The sequence below is a fragment of the Colius striatus genome, chromosome 3 (assembly GCF_028858725.1).
Source record: "Colius striatus isolate bColStr4 chromosome 3, bColStr4.1.hap1, whole genome shotgun sequence".
Classification (NCBI taxonomy): Eukaryota; Metazoa; Chordata; class Aves; order Coliiformes; family Coliidae; genus Colius; species Colius striatus.
This window is the reverse complement of record NC_084761.1, coordinates 41,305,892-41,329,356: the sequence shown is the minus strand read 5'-3', so window position 1 is coordinate 41,329,356 and position 23,465 is coordinate 41,305,892. Positions and strand designations below refer to the sequence as shown.

Genomic DNA, 23,465 nt, shown 5'->3' with positions numbered 1-23,465 from the left:
GGTGAACACATGGTTGGGAACAATGCGTTACTGGATACAGGAGCAGACGTTACCATTGTTCCATTATCCTATTGGCCAAAAAGCTGGCCTACGAGAATTTAGACACTCCTGTTGTTGGAGTAGGAGGAACGCAGATGACAAAAATTAGCACAGACCTGATTTCGGTATGCATACAGGACAAAGAGAATACATGTGTGCAAATTAGACCCTACGTAATGAACACTTTGGTTTGGCTTTTAGGTAGAGACACCTTAAGCCAAATGGGCTTTCCTTTGTCGAATGAAAGTTTTTAATGGCAGCCATTGATGGGCGACCAATCCTGAAGTTAACCTGGCTCACAGATAAACCAGTTTGGATTGATCAATGGCCGCTAAGCAAAGAAAAGCTCGCCCAGATTCATGAATTAGTAAATGAACAATTAGAAAAAGGTCATATTAAGCCATCCACCAGTCCATGGAATACACCAATTTTTACTATCCCTAAAAAATCAGGGAAATGGAGGCTGTTAAACAATCTAAGAGCTGTTAATGCAGTGATGCAGGACATGGGTGCTTTACAGCCAGGATTACCCTCTCCTGCAATGCTTCCAAAAGAATGGCCACTGTTGGTGATTGACTTAAAGGACTGTTTTTTCACAATTCCCCTACATGAGGATGACAGTGAGAAGTTTGCTTTTACAGTACCATCTATTAACAAACAAGAGCCAGCAAAACTATATCAATGGACTGTTTTACCTCAGGGAATGAAGAACTCACCAACTATTTGTCAAACTTATGTTGCCTGGGCGCTGACACCTCTGCGCAAAAAATACCCTCATGTTTTATTTTGCCATTATATCGATGATATCCTGATTGCAGGAAAAGACCTGGACCAGCATCAGATTCTACAAGAAGTGAAGCGACAGTTGAGCATCTCTGGGTTGGTGATCGTGCCAGAGAAGGTACAAATGCACACCTCTTGGAAATGTTTAGGTAATATTATCACTGGTGCACGCATTTATCCTCAGAAGGTGGCAATTAAACCAGAAATCGCTAATTTAACAGATGTTCAAAAGCTAATAGGTGATATCCAATGGGTACGGACCATATGTGGTATCACAAAGGAGGATCTTGCGTCACTAATGCCTTTGTTAAAGTGCTCAGTAGAGGCTGACAGTGCGCGGAAACTGTCCCGGCAGCAAATACAAGCAATAGAAAAGATAGGAAACAAGATAGTCAATAACTACAGTCACCAATATGATCCTGACTTGTCTATTAACATTGCTGTTAAAAAAACAGCATGTAATGTCAGTCTTGATGCAATGGGATTCAGTAGTAAAAGACCCATTGAGGATCTTGGAGTGGATATTTTTGCCATATAATTTGCAAAAAACAATTACCATGAGACTAGAAGCAATTGCAAAAATAATAGTTAAGGCCAGGAAACGTGTGCTGGAAATAGCAGGGATTGAGGTAGACGTTGTTTTCGTTCCTCTCACAGATGAATTCTTGAACTGGGCACTGCAACGATCTGATGAATTACAGTGGGCCTTATTGTCATATCCAGGGACTATAAATAATAATTATCCGGCTCATAAATTGTCTTTTGTTAAATTTCAAATGGAAGACCGGCCGTTGAGATCAGTAGTACCCATTAAAGGCCTTTTTTTACTGACGCAAGTAAGATCCAAGCCAAAGCAGGAGTGGTTTGGTGGGAGAATGGAAAATGGCAAAACCTAACTGTTCACTCCCCAGGTAGCTCAGTTCAACTGCTGGAGCTGATGGCTGTAGATAAAACTTTCGAGAAATGGCCAGACATCCCATTAAACATCATCTCTGATTCCCTCTATGTGGTCGATGCTGTCACTTGATTAGAGAGAGCGTTGTTGAAAGAAATCTCTAATCAGAATCTGTATCACTTATTTCTGCAGCTCTGGCATCAGATAAATGAACGTCAAACTGCTTATTATATTGGACATATTTGAAGCCATTCAGGCTTAAAAGATGGCCTATCAGTTGGCAATGAAATTGTTGACAAGATAGTAGCAGCTCCATTATTGATACTTATGGGGCCAGTAATTGACAAATTTTCTCAAGCCCAAAGGTTGCATGATTTTTTTCACCAAGGTGCGAAAATGCTGGCGAAGCAGTTTGACCTGACCATATTGAACGCTCAGGGTATTGTTTCCACATGCCCTACGTGCCAGAATCAAATGGGCCTAGGAGTAGGAGTCAATCCCAGGGGTCTGGCACCATTAGAAATATGGCAATTGGATATCACTGTCTATGCTCCCTTTGGACAATTTAAACGTATACATGTCACTATTGATACTTATTCAGCCATAGCTTGGGCCACAGCCTTAACGAGCGACAGTGCTCAAGATGTCATAAGACATTGGAGGAGTTGCTTTGCAGTCCTTGGTGTTCCACGAGAGATAAAAACTGATAATGGCTCAGGATATATAGCCAGTAAAACACATAAGTTTCTGAACTTATGGGGTGTTAAACATACTACTCAAATCCCAGGAAATTCCACCGGTCAAGCCATTATTGAACGTACTCATCAAACCTTAAAAGGACTACTAGAAAAACAAAAAATGGGGGAAGAGGGGGTGAGCCCTCAAGATAGACTAATGAAAGCCCTTTATACAATGAATCATCTCAGAATTGTGGCAAACCAGAATGAACCACTAGCATTAACACACTTTGCCCAAATGAGTCGGGATTTGCATTTTACTGACAAACCTAAAGTTTGGTATAAGAATCCCGTTACTGGAGAGTGGCAAGGACCTGCAGATCTGTTAACGTGGGAAAGACGCTATGCTTGTGTCATTACAGATCAAGGTCCCTGGTGGGTTCTGGCAAAATGGATCAAGCCACATCAACCGAAAGGACTTAATGACTGTAAGACCAATGGAAAAAATAATCTTGAAGAAAGAACCAAGTGATCCACTCTCAATCCATCACCCTATTAAAATGTAAACCCTCGCAACTGTGGCACCACGTACGCTGCTGTAAATTCCTCCAGCAATCTGTATCACATTAAAATAATTGAAGAACTTAACAAGACGACCTATGGGAACTTGAAAGCAAAAATGGTGTGTTTTCTATGGATGAAGAGATACTTCCATCTTACAGATAATGCTCACAGATCAGTGTGCTAAAGAAGTTGAAGAAAAGTCCAAAACTACATTCAGGAAACAGAAATATCAATGGAGTTACCGAGAACTCATCCCTTCCTGCCAGTATGTGTCCCTCCTAGCAACATAGATTATGTTTATTTTGAGTTTATGGAGTTCTGTATTATATTGGTCAGCGATGTAGCTGTTATTGACCTTTTGTTGTAAACTCATGGCCATGGTTAAAAATATTTATGTTTTCTTCATGTACCTTTAATTTTGAAATGTTTTGCTAAAGGCTGGCTGGTCCAAAAAAGAAAAAGGAGGGAATTGTAGGCACAAATGTGGCTTGGACCAGCCAGCTTGAATAAAGGTGGTAGGGACAAGTTAATGCAGCTGGCAAGCTACTTCCAATTATCAGAAACAAGTGCTGCAAGTTAATCAATTGGACCCTGGGTGATCACATGGGCAGAAGCAGCATATAAGGAGGTAGCTAGCAAAGGAAGGGTGGCTTCAAGTCAATTCTGTTGGTTGTACTACATTGTCCATGTACGTCTCTGTACATGCATTACTTAGATTCTCTATGTCTTTGAATGAATATTGCTTGCACCACTACAACACAAGTTGAGTCTTTTTATGCAGCCTTAGCCATCTGTTTTTATTTACTTGTTAGAAGAGCATATCTGTTAAAAGACCAAAGTGCCATCCAGACTGGAATGATATTTACCCTCCAGGCCAGAGATTACTGCAATTCATGTGCAGGCAAAAAGGCCTCCTTCCTGCCAGCCACTAGAGGGGGAATCGGACTGCAGAGGAGCCTCCAGCTCTTGGCTTCTGATGGTGCTCTGTAACATGAGTAGAGAGGATCTGCAGGACAAGGAACTGGGTCCCTGTTGCCTGATGATTCTGAAATGCTATGTGATTGTCTTGCAAAATTTGAGGAGACTATAGCTGTTAAGTTTTTGAGGTAGGCTTTTTCCCATTAGAAATTTGGCATCAAATGCTTCCACTCAACTACGATGAGTACAGTATGATATTACTGTGAGCAAGGGGCTGAGCAGGTTTTGCCTGCTTCTCTGCCACAAAGTAGCCCGACTTTTGTTCTGTGGAAAAGTGGTCTGGAAAGGCACATTGTCGGGTATTGTTGGCATCATGGGTCTATTTTCTCAGCTCTTCAGCCTTCTTGCAAGCAAGATAGCAAAAATCAGCAGTAATTTTGAGAATTTAATAGGATGGGAGGTTTGCCATGGCATACAGATGCTGTTTGCTTTGGCCTCCCATTTTGACGACTCCCAGTGATTCTTGTAGGTCAAAGACACTTAGCAGATTTCATCTTGTCCATTTTCCTGTCAGGATGGAAAACTTGATACAAATTGCACCATATTCTGGGCTGGGAGAGCATGCTCTTGAATAAAACATGCTGTAGTTCATTGATCCTGGTCTGTAGCATGTAACAGCTGAAGGGATGGTCTTGGAATCTGAGATCATCTGAGAGAGTAAAAGTCAGTGCGAGAGAGCTGTATTTCTGTATTGTAAGACATGCCAAGTATTACAGGACATGCCAGGTTGGCTATGGATAGGATGGCTATGTTTGTTTTGAAGAACAGTAGCCCTTTTATCATGTTTTACTGGGTCGAGAGCAATTAAGAGAGTCTTGGAGACAAACGTCTTAAAGGACATGATTTTAACAAATCTGGTTATTTATTTGTTCACAACTTGGAGAAAACTGTTTTTTACTTACTTTCTGACAGCGCACATGCCGTGTATGTGACAACTGAAGTATTTATGAGCATACAGTACCTGGTAACTGTGCCAGGACCCAAGGATATGTTCAGTTGGTATGGACACGTCTGTCTGAGGAAGCCATCTGGTTGGAGTTTCTGTCAGAGAGTTTAAAGTGAAGAGCTGAACGGAGTAACTCTCATGTTCTTCTGTATGTGTGGCTGAACCAGGATCCTTCTATAAAACATAGCTGTCACTATTTCATCTTGCCTAGGGTCTTTCATCCCTTACTGCTGCAAAGGAAACTTTTCAAAACATCAGATTAGAATAGTTAAGAAAAGTTCAGAAACAAATATGGCAAATGCCAGTTGATCTACTTTGTCTTAGGGTAAGGATTTAATTTCAATTGAACCTATACTTAAATTGCACTTCCTTTGAAAGATATCTTTTTCACCATGCATTGTTGGTGGCTTTTTCTTAGCTGCAAGCAAAATGTTTCCATAGAGACAGAGAAAAGGCTTTTGGGAATTTGTTATCCAAAAATGCAAGTATTTCCTTTTATGTAAACTTGAACAGGTCAAAGTAATGTATGTCATGTCTCCAGTTGGCTTGGTTAGCTACTAAATTCCTTCCTTCCTCCAGCAAACCTGAAAGATTGTGCTTGCTATGTGATATTTGCCCCCTCAGCTCCAGCACTTTCCATCTGCCATTTGTGCCACTGGCAGTCCCTTTCTTGGGGAAGGACTTGCCATCAGCCAAGCATTCTGAGCCTATTCTAACCACAGATTGTTCTTTGTTAGTCAGTACAAACACTCAGATGCTTGCAGTTGTCACACATTTCTGACCTTCCTTCCCTCAGACTCTTGAGGTTGTCTGCAGTCTGTGACCTTTGGAGTTATGACCCAGACAGTCTAGCACTGTTCTCCAGGCCAGTGGAGATGACCTGCATACCAAGGGGAGCTGTGATGGGCATCATTCCTTTCCCAGAGGACAGAGCAGATGGAGGGACTATACTAGGAAGTCATATCTCCTGTGCTAGTGGGTGGTAAGAACATAAGAAAAAGCTTTTTTACTACTAGAGTGGTTGAACATCGAAATGTTTTCAGGAGAGGTTATGCAGTCTTCATCCTTGGAGATATGCAAAGCTCAACTGGATATAGTCCTGAGCACCCTGATCCAGTTGCCCTTGTTTTGAGCAAAGATTTTGGGCTAAGACCATCTCCAGAGCTCTCTTACCACCTCAGCTACTCTGTGATGCTGTTCTCTCAAAGTGCCTGGCAGCTTCAGGGAAAGGCACATGGCCATAGGTAAGTGGCAGGTGCTGTTTCAGATGTGCTGTCTGCCTCTCGATGCTTCTGTGGCAGGTGAATGCACTGGTAGACAACCTCAAGAAGACTGACAGCAAGTCATCTTTGTGTTTGACCCTTAGATGCAGTACCCAGTGCTGGTGTCTCCACCTTGTCTGGCACTGTTACCATTGATTGAATAATCAATGAAGATAGCAGGGCAAAGAAGGGAAAACCATCAATTCTGTGCCATCTCAGTAGAGATCAGGTTACCTAAGAGTGAGTTCAGTCAGAAGGTGTCACAGGGAGGCAGCAAACCAAGTGGGACCCTCATTTGGTACTGAGCTGTCCTGCCTGAAGCACGCAATATTTTTTCTGTCTGAGACTCAGTTCCTGAACTGTGGCTGAAATGACAGAGTTGAAATAACTGCAGTATTCAAGTCTTGGGCTTGATTTTTATTATGTCTGATTTGTTTATGAAACCTTGAAGGCCAAATCAATATGTGACACATCAGACAAATGCTCACAAGTTTCACATTTATGGTCTTGTATGTTGCTGCAGAGCAAACTGGAAAAGCTAATAGCAGTGGCAGAAAGCATCTCAAAGAGACAGACTCCATTTAGCTTCCACTGGGCAAGTTAGCTGCTGACGAGTTATATGAAGTCAAATCCAAACAAACCATTTTCTGGGGACGTAGAGACACAGGAAAAGTCTTGAGTGCCTTGTCTTTTGCAGAGATCTCTATTAGTGCTCTCATGAAGTCTGTCTAGCACTTCTGATATGTGAAACAATGCTGCTGTTTTGCTTTGAACTGTGCCTGCAAAGGATTTAATTTTATCTTAATGTGCCTTACTTCACTGTAGACTCAATCCAATTCATATAGAGATCTCCTTTCTTTTTGGAGATGCTGTATCTCTTGACTGGGAGCAAAGGTTTTATGCAGTGAATGTGGAGAGAGACTTGTTAGCCTGATCGCTAGGTAACAGCTGGAAGAAAATGTGGGCAGGCCTGTTTCACTGTATCAAGTAGCAGCTCTGGCTCAGCAGCTGCAGAGGACAGGTGCATGTGTGCTACCTTTTTGACTGGAATGGGGTGATAGGCTATGAATTCTTTTTTAATGACTCTGGCAATGGGGGACTTTTGTTGTCTAAAGGCGTTGTCAGTCTTCTTAGGCTGGCCTATCTGGCTGTAATTCTGACGGGTGTAGCAGTTTCTGTTATAAGGGACTGGAAAGAGGGACTAATTGGACACCAGCGGGTCAGGATCTAGCATACTTCAGAGCTTGAGGCCATTGCTATAGGATCTAAAAGACTCCACATGTTCAGCATCTCAAAGCTGCCTGGGCACGTAATAAAATCTGACCCCGAGTGACTTTTCAAGGCTCAACATAGAGGACCTGACTTCTCTCCCAGCCCTGAAATTGGCTGTGGAGAACCATTCTGTCCTTTTAGTGGATTTTCTGGTTTTGTTTTTATACTTACCAGTTACTAAAAGCCATGTCTTGGAATTTCCTGTGGCAAAGGAAAATGTGGGATAATAAACTGGCAGGCTTTTTTGTCATAACAATAGAGTTGTGTAGTGTGTCCACAGATGAAGTTTGAAATTATAAATAAATGCGGCTTATTTAGAGCTTCCACTGAATTTTGAAGGCCAAGTACAAAGTCTCTTTGTGTTTTTCAGGAGGGAGAGGCCTGAAGCCATAACTGAGCTGTCAAGCTGTCAGGATGTGCTGATGGAAAAGGAGTGGACTCGTCCTTGGAAAAGATTTCATCGCATTCTACCATTTTGATCTTATCAGATGCTCACAGAACCACAGAGTAATTTGGAATTGGGAGGGATGTACAGAGGTCATCTCATCAAACCCCCTATTCAAACCAGATCTAATTAGTTCAGGTTGTTTAAGGCCATGCTGTTTAACAGTATTTCTGTCAGTTCTGTTAATATCTCTGGCAAGAGCATTCACTTCTCAGTTTAAAAGTAATGACTGACCACTGTTATTTGGTCTGAAATTCGGGGCCCAGGTTGAGTAACTGGTAGACAATTAGTCAAAATATTTTTGCTTGTGAATTCCGAAGATGTTATTGCTATGGGGCTGGCCAATGGTCTTCTCTAAAGGTGTTCTTCATCTCTACAGCCCTATGTAAGTATGCAAACATAACCAAGGTAGCCTATTATTACTGTTCTTGGGCAAGCAGTTTGTCTGACTGGCTGAGCTGACTTTGCAGGGTTAAACAGAGAGAATGATCATTACATCTTTTTATACTTTCATTCATAAAATCCTGTACACCCACATTCTTGGATTTCCACCCCTTGCTTTGATAGCTAGTTTTCTACTGCTTCCCCAGTGTTAACAAAAAAAAGTTAGTAATTGCCTTAGCTTTCTGAACAACCCCATCATTCCAATCACTTTGCAACTTATTAATTTATTTTGAGGAGAATTGTTCCTTAATGAGTGTCTTCTCTTGGTCCGTTTGTGCCATTGTTCCTGGGGGACCTGTATGTGTAAATTGATTTTGTATAATCTGACACAAGCAAGTATATTTCCTTATTTTCCACTGTTTCCCAGGGGAGATCATTTTAATGGTTAATTAGAAAAAACAAAAGTGACCTACTTCGATTTTTATTAGGCTCACAAAACAATTCCAAATCTTAAGTAAATCAAATTACATTTTTGGAATATCTCTGCTTATGCTCTGGAGTAACAACAGGAAGGTCTGTCCTGCTGTGCTCTGAAAATTACCAGAAGTTCATTCATCTGTTGTCCAAGACCTTCCCTCTCACACTACCTCCCAGGACCCTTTGCAGCCTGGAGAGGGTTTTGGTCTCCACAAAATCTTGTTGCAGAGCCCAAGATAATTTTTATCTCAAACTCTATCTGCTTCCTAAAACCTACTACTCCTGGAATATGGGGTTTTTTGCCTGATGCAGTCAGGTAGAGTTTCTGGGCACATCATGGGTAATTCTTACAAAGTTAGCACTTAGGTCCACTTTTTCCCAATGTGCTTGGCCTAGGTACTCGGGGCACCTGATTAGTAGCCTCTCAATACTATGATGAAGTTGATGTTAGTAACACAGAGACAATGCTGCCAACTTTTAATTCTGTAGGCAGGCCACTATGTAATGCCTCAGCCTGACCATTCTGGGCAGCTATAGCTATGTGCTTCTTTGCATTACATCTCAAACATCATTAAACTTCTCCTATTTTAGGAGTGTGCTTTGTGAGGATGATAGATTTTGTGATCACAACATTAAAAAAGAAAAAAATACATTAAACCAAGGAATTCTAAGGTATTTTTTCTTGATCCCTGGATCAAGTTTCTGTGGGGGAATATGTGTTTCTGAGTGGAACAGGAATTTCCTCCATGCACATTTTTTTTTGAGTTTTACTAATCCTTAGAAAGAAAAGAACAAGACTGGGGGTGAGGGAGAAGGGAATGCCCAGGGAGGCTGTTAGTACTTGGCAACCAACTGTATTCAGTATGCCAGTGAAGCCCTATGTAAGGTAGGTACCTACAACAACATTCTTTCCACAGGGAGCTAAAAGCAAAAAAAAGCAATTGATTTGATCAAAGCAAAGGAAGAAATCAGTTAGAGAAACAGGAGATGCTGTGCAACAGTGCTCAGCTTTTCTCACTGTCCTAAAAATGGGCTTGCCTGACACTTGCTTCTACAATTGCATTGAAGCACCAATGAATGGGCGGCTTTGCAGAAAGATGGAAAAGGACTGGATATGATTTGGTGAAATTTTCCTATTTTGCTCAGCTTCTTTCTGGTAGATAACTGTTCTCATAGGAATGACTGTGAAGTCTTGAGACTTCATTGGAAAACCCAACACTTCAAACTTTTTGGTAGAAATCTAACATCATCAAAGATTAGAAATCAGAAGTTTGGTTTCTGGTAATTTTCCTTTTAGGTTTGGGATTTCAAAAGAAAATACAGAATTTGCCACTAGAGAATATCTGTTTTTCCCCTTTCCGCCTGGCTCTGAAGAATCACACTTGTGCTGGGAGAAGAGAATTCCAAGGAGATTGGTGGCCCTTTTCACAGAGTAAGCATTTTCCACAGGCGGGGTTATGCCAACCATTAAATGACTAACATGTAATTAGGAAGCTGCATACTTATAGTTGTCATGTCCCTGATGCCAAAAGAGTCCCATATAGCTGTGGAGGAGTGAGCAGCAAGGGAGATCAGGCTTGGGTGACCAAGCCATTTTCATCTGTATTTGTTTTCATGTTCAGCCTTTGTGTTGGCTACCTCAGGAGGCAAGTGACTTGGTGTTGCGGACATCGTGGTGCCTCTGTCGTGTGGGTTTTACAGTAGAAGGTGCTGCCACTCAGGAGAAAGCCTGCTGCACGGATACAAGTCAAACAGAAAGGAAGTGCTGGAAAAGGGAAATCTCGCATGCTTGCTGTTCTGCTGTGGTGAAGAACAAGTCTTCTTGCCTGGGCTGGTTTATCTGCTCTGTCCATCTCTGCCTGGGGAGCTCTTTGATGCGGAGCTGATTCAAAGGTTAGAGCCTCCTAATCAACTCCATGCTTACCTCTGTTTGTTTTTATTCTGAAGTTCGCTCCCTCATTTTGCAATAACCCACAGGGTGCTGGGTGTTGCGCCAGCCGTGCCTCAATGAAGGATCTTCATTCAACACCTTTCCCTTCTCGTCACACCAGTCAACGAGACTCCTGCATTTTCCAGCAGCATTCGCTATGCAGTCCAGACTTTAGTCAAGCCTTGGTCGGCGGTCAGAAAGGCTACCAGACCTACCGGGACCTACCATGGGATCTTCAAAAGTAGGTGGCATGTTTTAACTTGGCAAGTCTGGTGTGGAGGTGTAATGGTAGTAAAGGACACGGCTTTAGAACTTAAAAGTACATATGTAGATCCAGAAAAGAAATCTATTCTCTTGCCTGGCCTTAGACCTCATTGCTCTATCTCTGCTTCTTTCATCCTTTTAGATCTAGGGTACCTTATGGATCTATCCAAAATGTGCAACCTGAAAAGGGGTGACAGACAGTAGGTTGCAGACTGAAAGGGAGGTTTTGGAGGTTGTGTTTTGTAGAAAATATTAACATATGGCTGGTGTGAGAAATGCAGAGGGAAAACCTTCCCTAGCATGGCCAGGAGCATGAAGGCTTACATTCTATTCAGAAAGATGATGTGGTGGTTTAGATTGACACTTATCTTTCTGCTGTGTGATTGTCTTATCTTGCCCCCAGCAGTCTTTTATTGCAGCAGTGCAAGATCTAGGAAGTTCTTTTGTGTTGAATTCAAACGGTAATAACATGATTTTTGGAAAATATAGGGTTTGGTCAGATCTAGCTGCAGTATTATTTCCCCTAAACTGTGCAAAATGTCTCAGTTAAATCAGTGTTGGCAGCACAACTACATAAGTACAATACCATAGGTGTTCATTGTTCTAATTTTGACCCTAGTACTTTTAAGGAAGAAGCCATAACTATGATTTTTAGGGAGCAATGACAAGTTGGTTTGTGTCTGAAAGTATTCTGTGCAATCAGAGATGCAAATATCCAGAGGTGGATTTCATAGATCCATAGAATGGTTATAAGGGACCTTAAAGATCATTTAGTTCCTTGCCAGGGAGGCAAGGATACCTTCCACTAGACCAGGGTGCTCAAAGCCCCATTCAGCCTGGCCCAGGGATGGGGCAGCCACAGCCTCTCTGGGTAAGCTGTTACAGTGCCTCACCATCCTCATAGGGAAGAACTTCTTTAGATATCTAATCTAAATCTACCTTCTCTTAGTGTAAAGCCACCACCCCTTGTCCTATCAATACATGCCTTTGTAAAATATCCCTCTCCATCTTTCTTGTAGGCCCTTTTAAGTACTGGGAGGCTGCTCTAAGGTCTCCCCAGAGCCTTCTCTTCTGCAGGCTGAACAACCGCAACCTCAGCTTGTTGTCATAGTCTTAGTTTTGTTTCACTGTTTCACGTATTTAAGACAATGCTGTAAAGTTCAGAGTATTTTTACAAAAATTCTCCCTGCTGCAGCACTCTACTTTGCTCTCATGGGTCAGAGCAAGGATCTGGACATAAACCCACAGCAAGCCTCCTGGAATTTGTTGTTTGTGTTCAATACTCTGTCTCCTGGATTCATGTGGCAACCAGAGATGCTAAGTCTCCCTTGTTTTTTGTTGTTGCCTCAGTAATTGATGAAGCTTAAATGCTTGACCTCAGAAGTAAAATCCAAAAGAATCTGAAATTATGGGTTTTTAACACCCTAATGATTTGGCTAGATGGCTGAATTCTATGTGTCGTTGTTAGAAGAGTGCAATATTAGTCTCCTCTCTGGCATTGCTTTGGGCAAACAGGATGCTACTTACTTTTTCCAACTCTGGTATTTTCAAAAACTGAGTTTTAAAAATAACTTCTGGATACACTGAAATAGAAACATTGTTTGTGGATTGACAAAACCTATTTTTTACGCTCACATAGTTGTTTTTCTCATTTTGTGAGGACACTATAATTTTAGTCAGTATAGTGTTGGATTTGACATGAGAAGACTGAGTTCAGCCTTTGGTTCTGTCTTCCTGCTCAATACCCAAAGATCCTTTCCCATATTTTATATATGTATCTATACTGCTCTGTCAGGTGAGGAAGAAATCCCTTTTAGTTCTGAGTACCAGTCTGTGTGTCCTACATAAAGAGGGAAAACTATATAAGAGTTCTCTACCCGACAGAATTGAAAAGCCATTCCTTTATCTAGTTAGATGCAAGCCTAGTTGCCATGTCTTGTTGATGTCAACAGTGGTGTAAATAATTTTAATAGCAGTGTGTTAGTGGGTTGTTGAACAACATCTGAGTCCAGTTTGATTGCCTTCTAGTTAGGAAAGGATTCAATTGTTTAAATAGCTGTGTAGACTATTATAAAATCTAAGGTATGCTATGGGAAATCTGTGTTGGATAGTTAAATATTTGCACATTTAAACGAAAGGGATGGAGACTGCCTGGACTTAACCAAAGACCCTGTGTAGCCTGTTTAATGTACAAAGTTCTTTGCTGGACAGGATTGCAGATCTGAACATGGAGCTATATGCCTTGCTGTTTGAGCTCATCAAAACATAGTTTGTGCCTTAGTCTCTTGCAACTTCAGTGCTTCAGTATCAGCTTTATCCAGTTCCAAGATGCCTCTTTTTGCAGTATTTCAAACTAATCTGGAACCTGTGCTCCATAAAACCCCTCAGGAAGTGAAGCTGCTAAGCAAAATTGGGTGGAGCAGACAGCCTTGCTGGTGTTGCCGCTCCTCTGTTGTGCTATGTCCTGCAGTCTGGGAAGCAAATGCTGTGTCCTAGCTGCAACTTCATTGTGAAAGATCTTGTGCCCTGGTAGGGTGAAGTACAGAGGAGCTAGTGTTACATATGGTAGTTTAAAGGTGGAAATGCAGTGCCACTTGCACCAATTCGTCATGCAGTAGGTGGGCAAAATGAGTGTAAATTACAGATTGCTGAGGTGTAGCAGGAAATGGATAGCAGCTCTGGTGCAAGGACACCCATGTCCCACTGGCATTAGTGGGAGTTAACCTTGATTATTGCAGGAGGCAGATGTGGTTCCTGCACCGTACCAGACAGAAACCTGTCCTGGTCAATTTGCCCCAGAGTAGATCCTGATTCGAGGAAACCTTAGTGAAACGCTCTTGGTTCTGGTACACACCACACCTGGTTTGACTGATATGAAATTGGTACTGTTTGTGTTTCCTTGACACATTGACTCTGTTTCTGACCACTTTGGACAAGAAAACCAGAATGAGAAAGGACCACCTGCTGAGCTTTCAAATATAGTTGTCTTCCTTCACTGAACAAGCCCCAGTGTAAACCTAGCGGCTTTTCTGGCCTCTGCTATTGCTGTTAGAGGATATTGCAGAAGTGCCTCACTTTACTAAGAGAGAAGTACCTTACATATGCTAAACTTGTGGAGAAAATTTGTCTAAGTATGCCTCTCTTATAGGGCTTAAAACAAAGGACGTTCAATAGCCCATCATCTCTAGGTGACTGGTTTGGGTTTGGCTGTTAGGCTTTACCATCAGCAGCTTGGGCAGACACTGTCAGCTCATGCATGCCAAAGCAGAGCCTGCGTTCTCCTTCATGGTGCATGCTGACTTAGCTGGACAGTGTCTCTGATGTGAAGCTCATTACCAGTAATGGAGAGGGTCCCACAGGTGTTCAGAGCGTGTTTTGTGCTCTGGTGAAGAAAATCTTTGAGGGTTTTCCTCTGAAGCTGATAGCTTGGTTCGTAGGAGGCGGTTTTCACTATGCTTCTTTGCAGAACGCAAACCTTAATTCCAATAGGTAAAAGACTCTTGTTTCTTTTGTAAACTAACAGTTTCAGGCTGCAGTGAGGCAAGTGCATGCATGATTTAATTAATGCAGTGTTTATGGTACATTTATTGAACAACACCCTTAGAAAAAGCAAGTTAGGATATTAGGTAAGATTTCTAGTTTTTCTTTGAGATCTTTTCCCCCACCCTTACTCTTCTGCTACTAAAAGTTTTCAGATATAATTAGCTGTATCTTTCTTATGTCTGCCTTGTAAAGGGCATAAGGGAAAAGGTCCCTCTGGCTCTGTTTTTGTTGATGTGAGCTCCTTCTTGAGGAAAGGGTTCTTGGGAGACTTTGTACTCATGATAGGTGGGAAACCAAGTACAGAATGCAGTGCTCAAAATCCCCTACCACCACTCAGGAAAGGTCTCAGTGGGTATTTCTAGGAAAATGCTAGCTGAATAAGCCAGACGGTATTAGAAATTATTAGGAGGCAAAGAGAGGACAACCAAGTAAAATTGCTATGTCAATGTGGTCGGTTTTATATCAGTTTTTCTTGTTTCTCTTTGTTGGCAAATATTTCACTCCTCTTCCTAATTGGACAAACCTTAATGTTGGACTTGTCAGTCTTCTGCCAAGAGATGAAATCTAGTCTCTGATTTAAGATTACTGCATGGACATAATTGTGAAAAAGCAGAATTTTCTTGGGGTAGTGGGGAGGACCATGTAGGCTGTAGGCAGAAGAGACCCTGATAGAAAGCCCTCTGAGGTCAGCAAGAAAATTTCAGATGGCTTAAAACCTCCATTCCTATTCTGGAAGATTTCAGTGACCTTCTCAGATGGAGTGCTTTTAATCCTGCTGTGCATTTCTAGGTTATGCTCCCTGATGCCTATCTGTTGAGCAGACCGTTCCAAAGGAGTTAGCAGGGCCTGCTTGAGTCTTGAACTGAGAAAATAAATTCTCACTGTCAAACTTCTATCAGCTCTCTGCAGAGTATTCAAGCTCTGGTGGGTCACCATATGGATTGAAGCTGGTTCAGTTCTGAGGTAGTTCCTTCTCTTGTGCATATTGAACCCTGTAAGTACTGTCCAGCTTTACACAATAGATTGTGTTGTCAGATGAAATAACTGATCTCTGAGGAATGATCTTCAGCAGAGAGAGGAAAGAAGCAATAAAATTCAAAGTTAATGGGAATGGGAAAGAATCGGCCCAACACTTTGTGGTTTTGTCTTTGAAAAACTGTGTTTGAAATCCTCCTAGTGTGCTCAGTCTGCACTTCTATTCAAATGGAGAAGTATACAGATGGTACAGCCTAACAAAAAATATATTTTCTTTTTAAAACCAAATTTTCATTTTAAAATAAATTAGGAGTTCAGAAGAAACCTTAACAGTGATTTCATGTTTTTTGTGTTTTTTTTTTTTTAAAAGAGGAGGGCAAAGTTTATTCAGAAAAGAAGGAAGAAAAGAAAGATACCCTGAAGTCCTAAAACAGCCCTTCTCCCACACTTAAGAGACTTTTCAAGATGTATTTATCAAATAGCTTCATGTCTGGGGAAATTCAGTTTAGTAGCTGATGCCAAGTTCCCTCTGCACTTTTTTGAAATTATTCTCTCAAGCAGGTTTAATGAATTAAGTGAAAGTCATGTGTGAGAGTAAATTTACGTGTGTGAGTAACCGTCATGGATTGAGGTTTCTGTTTGCTAAATGATAACATGGAACTTGAAAGGAAAGAAGCAAATCAGGTTTATAACAAATGTTATACTGTGTATAAAAAAATGCTCAAAAGGCTTCACATTATATAGGATTCAGTATTTAACTGTGTTCCAGCCATGTTGCTTCTGGTCTGAAACCACTCTTTTCACTGATATGATAGGCAGTGATTTCTTCATGCTCACTTGTTGCAGTGTAGAGGCAGCATTCAGCCTCTCAAATGGACTTCTCAAACCCAGCATTTTGGTTTGGGTCTATGCCAGGATTGTTATAGCTGACAAACCTTCAGAAGTATTTTTCCTTCTGTGCAGATATAGATAACTCCTTTTTCAATGAAAGTATCTACAAGAATGAATGTGAGTAGATTGTGTGAAGTTAGATGTGGGTTTATGTTCAGGTTTTTGGCTTTTCTAGTAGCAATCTCACTTCAAACATAGTAGAAACATTTGCAAAGTGTATAAGCCATGTGAAAGACTACTAGCTGGAGTGGCAGAAAGAAACCCCAACAAACCCACATCAAAAATTAAAGCTGAGCTTGCCACTGACTTTTTGGTTTCACCTTAGAGATACTGTTTAGAAATATCCTTCTTAATGAGGCAGAATCCTGACTACTTATACCTGCACATTTTTAATTTCTCCAGTTAAGTTTAAAGGCAACTTTCATACAACAGTCTCAGAAATAACTTTAGAGCTGCTCATCTCCAAACTCTTAATAGGATTCTAGATGGTCCTGCTCTGGCAAAGGATTTGGACTAGATGATCATTCGAGGTCCCTTCCAACCCTTAAGATTCTGTGATTCTGTGACTCTTTAATTTTTGTCTTTTGTCTTTTGTTTTTTGTTTTTCTGCTATGGATTCACAGATGCATTTTGAGGCAAATTAGATGAGATGAGAGATTAATTCATAGCTGTTCTGGAGGAATGAAAGAAAAAGGAATGAAGGAAATGCTTCCTAGGAGATTCAAGACAAGTCAGAATAGATACGAGTGAAAAATGAGTTTCCCATTTTCATTCAATCGAATGTCATGATATTAAACCTGAGTCAGTTGTTTTCCAAGCTGAAGTAATAAGGCTGTAATTGTAAGGTTTTACAACAAAACTAGAATGAAATATCAGAACCTACTTTGATGTTTATGTACAGTGCACAGTGTGCTTGCTGTCTCATTCCTGCATGCAGCTGCAGTGGTGACTTGCAATTATTTTCAACTTCTTTTTGTGTATTTAAACTTACGGCTCATGAGGTGTGTGTTCTGGAAGGGAGCTATATGGACTTTGTTATGAATGTGGGAACTCACAGAGATACTTCATACCCTCAGGAGAGGATCTTGCTTTACTGGGGAAGGCTTGTACCTTACCCTGAAAGCAGGCATGTTTCCATGAGTGAGGGAACTGGCTCTAGACTGAAGGACTCTGCCAAAAATTTTGGCTTCCTGTTCTGTATTTTTTAATGGCTGATAGCATAACAGAAGAATGGCTTTAAGCATCTTCAGGGGTCTTTGAGTTTATAGCCAAAGGCAGAATTTGCTGTAAGTAACATTTTTCAGGCAATATAGCCTAGCTATAATACTGACCTACTGACTTGACTTTCCTTGAGTTAATTTTGTTTTAGCACTTGTGTAATTAAGAACACAGCAGAGATGTATCTGGCAAGGCTTCCTACCTATGTTCCCTGGTCTGCTCTCATGTCCTTGCCCTTTCCTGTCATTCCATTACTTCAGCAAATGCTGCTTAAAACAGTGCTTGCCTTTTGCTTTTAGATTTAGTCTGAGTGAAACAGGAAGCACAGGATGCCACTCAGAAATTTCTTTCTCTTTTGTCAAGCCTTGTTTTGCAGGATGAAATGAACTGAGCAGCTTAGATAATGTATAGAAATGTACTGTAAGAGCCATGGGACACTTTTTACCAATTTGATTGCACAGAGCAGTTTTGGGAGCAAAGGTACTGGTGTGTCTGTGGCAATTGATTTGTTTAACCAATTGAGAGCTGAAAGTTTGCCTAACTGAAAGCGAAGTTCTATTCTTTCAAATTTCCATTTGGGAGTCATATATGAAAGTGCTCAGTGGGATTCCTATTTAATTTGGCCCTAATAATGAAAAAAAATCCAAGCTCTGAAACCCCTTCTATGTTCTGTGACTTCTAGCGTATACCAACATTTATTTCAAAGCAGTCTTGAGTCATGGTTTCCTTTTGAAGGCTGTTGGGTGAGAAGTCAACTAATACTGCTGGGAATAATCAGCTGATGCTGAAGGAGAAAACTTTAGTTTCATTTTGCTGCGGTTTTAAATAGAAAGGATCTCTTTAATCTTCTCTATTTGTTCTTCTTATTTTTCGATAGAATTCATCAGCCAGCCATCCATATAAGACATCTTGAGCCCTGGAAAATTGCTCTAATTGTTATTGGAACAGCAGTGGCAGCAGCTATCACCATTGGTCTCCTAGTTTATTTCCTGGCATTCGGTAAGTTTTACATATTATATATAATTGTTTCTATGTTTAGTGCAGTTCCTTTGTGCTTGTTATGCAACACTGGGAGCTTGTTTTGTGTCACTGTGAAGCTCATTTGGGGAAAAACCACCAGCTTTTCTAGAACTCTGTTCCTTCCTCACTTAGCATCTTTTCAGATCTCCTAGGGACATTTCTGCTGTGCAGGGTGACTTAGGGCTGTAGTTTCTGTTGGCTTTCACTTGCTTTCTCTTTTTTCATATTTTCCTCATGATCTACCGGGATGAGGTCAACACACAAGTCTTTTCATCTCCCTTACACAAACAACAAACAGAACATTCCACTTGTCTCTGCCTGTAGTGTTTCTGTTCCCTTGCCCTGATTACCAGCAGCCCCTGCCAGGGACATTGAGGGGGCATACAGGCCAGGAAGGAAGGTAACTGACCAGCAAAATGTAGCTCAAGATCCTGTGTGAGCCCAAAGTGCTGTTGGTTGGACATAAAAGTAACAGTTGGGGAAACCAGGTTTTTTTGTCACTACTTGATTTAGATCACCAAACTCAACTGAGTTCTCACTTCTGGAGTCCAAAATTTTGGAAGCTATATTTGAATGGGTTTGATACAGGCGAAGGCCCATCCACTCCCTAGATGTCTGGATATCAGTCAGTCCAAAGTGTTTCCCTGAAGTTCATTCATCTTGGTTCTTTGAGTATTGCCTGTTCTTCTTCTTTACCTTACAGATCAGAAGCTGTTCTATTACAGCAGCAATGTAAAAATCACCAACGTCCGGTACAATAATGACTTGTCCAGACAGTCCTCAGGAAGATTCAGAGACTTGAGCGAGAGGGTTGAGAGACTGGTAAGTTTGGACCATTGTGCTTTTCCATTATTAAGGACTGCATGATAATACAAGAGTCATTAATGTGAACAGCATGCTTTTAGGTCACAGGTGTCTGGTATACCATGAGCCCCCATGGTTAGCAGACCTGGGAAATGGAGACCATGAGAGTCACAATCACACCTTTCAGAGCAGGCACTTGCCCGTCTGCCTCTTTTCACGTTACTTCTCTTTGTCCCTGTCTCTTTGTCCCTAATGGTGAGGTAGACATTGACAATAGTCTCAACTTCCTCACATACCACTAATTGTTTGTGTGTATCTTCTCTTTCCCCACTGTCTCTAGGGAAAGCATGCTTTTACACCCTTTCCTTTATGGGATGGGGAGCTCTACCTGTCAGGCTGTTGCTGTGTACTGAGAAAATAATACACAAGCCCTTTTCCTGCACCTTCAATGTGTTTTTTTGGGAAACTCTCCTACAAACAGCAGAGGCTGCTGAGTGGCTCTCAGTCATACGGTACTAATGGAAACAGATACATTGCAATTTCCTTTCTTGTTTTCTCTTTGAGACACTTCAGCTCTTCACAGCAATAAGCGTGTGATTGTGCTTGTATCTTTTTGTGTTTCATTCATAAATCGGATGAGTATCTCTTACCTCATGTTTAGCAGTGTTGCACAGATAGTCTGTTAATAGGTCAATCAATGCTTTGCTCTCCATTGTCATTTAATTTAGGGCCATGCCACTTTTCCACAATAAAATGTGAGTTGTAAACATTATTCTAGAGAAGCAGGGTGCTATATAGGCATTTGGCTGTGCTTGCATCTCTTCCTTGCTCCACTGCTGAGGACCTCAGAGATCTTAGTCAAGTTATCTTCTTTTCCATAGTTTCCTCTCTGCCCTCTTTGCCTACTGGGGACTCCACCATATTTCCCAAGATCTGCTCCTGGGTGTATATTTGTACATATAGGCTCTTAGATAAGCTGCATTTACTTAGGTGCTACGACTTAACCTAATAATTGCAGGGTTATAACCTTGTGATATAGGACCTTGGAGAGGGAATGTTCTCCCTGACCAAGAAGACATTGCGCATTGCTGAGACAGGAGGAAGGGGAGAAGCCTGAGGAATAACACTTCGTTGAATAGAGTTGTACCTACCCTTTTCTCTCCATTCGCTCTTAATTTTTTAAATTGTGTCTCCTTTGGGAAAGAAAAACTTTCTTTAACTAAGAAGTTCTTTCAGGCAGTGGCCAATATAGTCAGATTTCCTCTAAACATGGCTATCAATTTAAATGCTTGAATGGAAGCCAATGCTTTAGAAACCCCGTTTCCTCTATGGGTGTTGAGCACTTCTGACAGCAGTGACAGTAAATACCAGTGCTGGTTGAGCAGCGAGAACCATTATTTCAGAGCATGTTAATTGTACCTGATAAGTAACACCATATCAAACACACAGAGAACTGTGTTGCCTTTCCTCATTCCTGTGAATTTTCTTAAGACCTATCTTTAGTTTATTCATTAACTTCTATCTCAAATTTGGTGAGTTTTTGCTGTAATTTTAGATCAGCTGATGTAAATGATCCTTGCCATAAACTTTGACTTTTCATGTTTGTATTTCCAAGTGTTTCACCTAACAAGGATGTATGAGATTGAGAATTCCCCATAAGCTTGTTTAAAGTGACTCCATACACCAATGAAAAGACCTGATTCTCTTCAAGCAAGACTCAGCTTGTGGTGATAAAAATCAAAGCAATCTTTCCAGAGACAGAAATATCCTCTTGACTTCTTGATGGACAACTCTCTCAGAACATCTTCATTTCTGTTTTCAGGGTTTTCACACCATCTTCTTAGTAGAGAAGAGAGTTGAGTTTTTTTATCACATTTCCCAATTTCTCTGGATTTGTGAAAATCCTTTGCAGTCTTTTGCTGTCTGGTGTCAGGGTTTTGGATGTCCAAGCCTTCCCATCATCATAATTGTAACGATACCTTAAGCTCATGTTGTGAAACAGTGAGTCAATAGCAGATAAATGCAATGTCTTTCACAACACTTGGTGCAAAGTGAACAGAGTGAATCATCTCTGATAATCAGAAGCATTTGAATTATCTGAGTTAGTGCAACTCCCTGACAGGTGCTCCCTCTCTGATGAAGCCTCCCTCATTTGTCCCCAGAACAAACCTGAAAGGAGCTCTTTTCAGAGTTGAAGTTTCAACAGGAAAAATATTCTAGCTCCCATAGGGAAGTCATCCCATCCCTTCCTTGGGCCTGTCAGCCAAAGTCTTGATGTTTGCTTTAGTTTCCAGAATTGAGTAGTAACACCCATTGTTTGAACAACATTCCTGACTCTCTTATCTCATTGAAGGTGGGAGGGAATGCAGGGAGATCATGCCTGAGAGCTGATGAAGCTGGTGCACCAGTTAACATCTCAGGGCTGACTGGAAAGTCTGGAAAATGTCTTGTGGGGTGGAGCTGAGGGGACTGAGGAACACATGATGAAAGATCTTTGCTCCTTGCCTGGCTTCCTGCAAGTGGCTGTGAGGGTTCCTTTGTGCTCTCTTGGAAAAGCAGACCTGACTGAATGCCAGTGGAAAGAGATGTTCCAGCTCACCAAAGTCTTCTTGTTTTTCTAGCACGACTAGTTGTTCTTCCCTTGCCAAGCTGTACCAAACTGACGCCTCTTACACTGGATAAAAAGGGCACAGACAGAGCCTTGATGACTCCTTCTCCAAGGTGCCTTAGTTTTATAATGGATTAATTTAATGATTCACTGATCTGCAGTTGCACCCACCATTTTTCTCCGATACCTTCACCAGACTTGGATTTTTTTCTTCTCTTACAAAATGCATTATTTATTTCAAATTTCCCGAGAATGCCTTGGAGACCTTAACTACCCCCTAGCTAACAACAATCCAGGGGAGATTTCCAAGACTCTGCTCTAAGCTTTGCTTCTTCAGCCCCTCTGGCACTCCAAAGTGTGGAGCGGGCTGGGACAGCCAGTCCTGGATAGACCTGGGCAACCGGGATGATCTCAGTTGCCTATTCTGGGCAACATCACTAACTACCCTGTGTATAGGGAAGAGGGTGAAGGGGTTTTGTCTTCCAGTGTGGAAAGTCATCTTTGACTCCAAGAGAAGTAAGTGTGCATTTGGGAGAGCTTGAAAAGAGTGCCTCATCAAACCAATCTTAATGAGAATTGTCTTGGCTGAGGGCTGGAAAATGTCTAGCTGTGAAAGAGTAGTGGATACCAGGCAGCCACAGTACGTGACCCCTTCAGTATATAGGTGATTGTTCAATAGAAATGGACACCAGCCTTTACCCAGCTCACAGATGACTTGCAAATCACACAGAATCACAGAATGGTAGGAAATGTACCTGTCTCCTCTCTTTACCACTACAGTATTTTTCTGATACTTTCTCCTAGGTGTTGTGGGCTTTCACCTCTTCCAGAGTGGCCCATGCCACCCTTCTCCTTTCCCAGACACCTAGTATGTCCCTATCTCCTCCTCTGGCCAGAGCTGTTCCCAGCCCTGCTGTTGAGCTGCTTGTTTTTCCTGGCCCACGTGTTTTTGTGGACTCTTGCATTAGATATCCTCCCCTGCTTCTAGGTCTATACCCTAGGGCATTATCTCCTATCCTCTCTTACTCCCAAGTGATAGTAAGCTACATCACTGTGGGTTGAGTGGATGGATGTTCCTCAGGTATGGATGTAGTGTGGCTCAGTCCTTGTCTGATTGGGTGGCTAGTTTTCCCTCTGAGTGCCTTGAGCAACAGAATGGTCTGGCATGGATTTCTCCTGTTATCTCATCATCTGCAAGGCACCTAGAGTTTCCCCTGTCCTTAGAATCATAGAATGGTAGGGGTTGGAAGGGGTCTTTAGAGATCATCTAGTCCAGCCCCCCTGCAGAAGATGGTTCACCTAGATCAGGTCACATAGGAACATGTCCAGGCGGGTCTTGAAGACCTCCAAGGAAGGAGACTCCACAACCCCCCTGGGCAGCCTGTTCCACTGCTCCATCACTCTCACAATGAAATAGTTTTTTCTTATGATTAAGTGGAATTTTTTGTGTTCCAGCTTCATCCCAATACCTCTTGTCCTGTTGCTAGCTA

General features: G+C 41.6%; 1 protein-coding gene across 1 annotated transcript in view; it reads left to right on the top strand.

Annotated features, from left to right (window-relative positions):
- The first annotated feature begins 10,729 nt into the window (after positions 1–10,729).
- Positions 10,730–23,465, top strand: part of LOC104561990 (transmembrane protease serine 11A-like) — a 43,008-nt gene continuing 30,272 nt past the window's right edge. The window contains exons 1-3 of the mRNA XM_061993545.1: positions 10,730–10,893; positions 18,421–18,542; positions 19,267–19,385. Of these exons, the coding sequence (XP_061849529.1) occupies positions 10,730–10,893; positions 18,421–18,542; positions 19,267–19,385 (405 nt within the window). The remainder of the gene's footprint in view (positions 10,894–18,420; positions 18,543–19,266; positions 19,386–23,465) is intronic.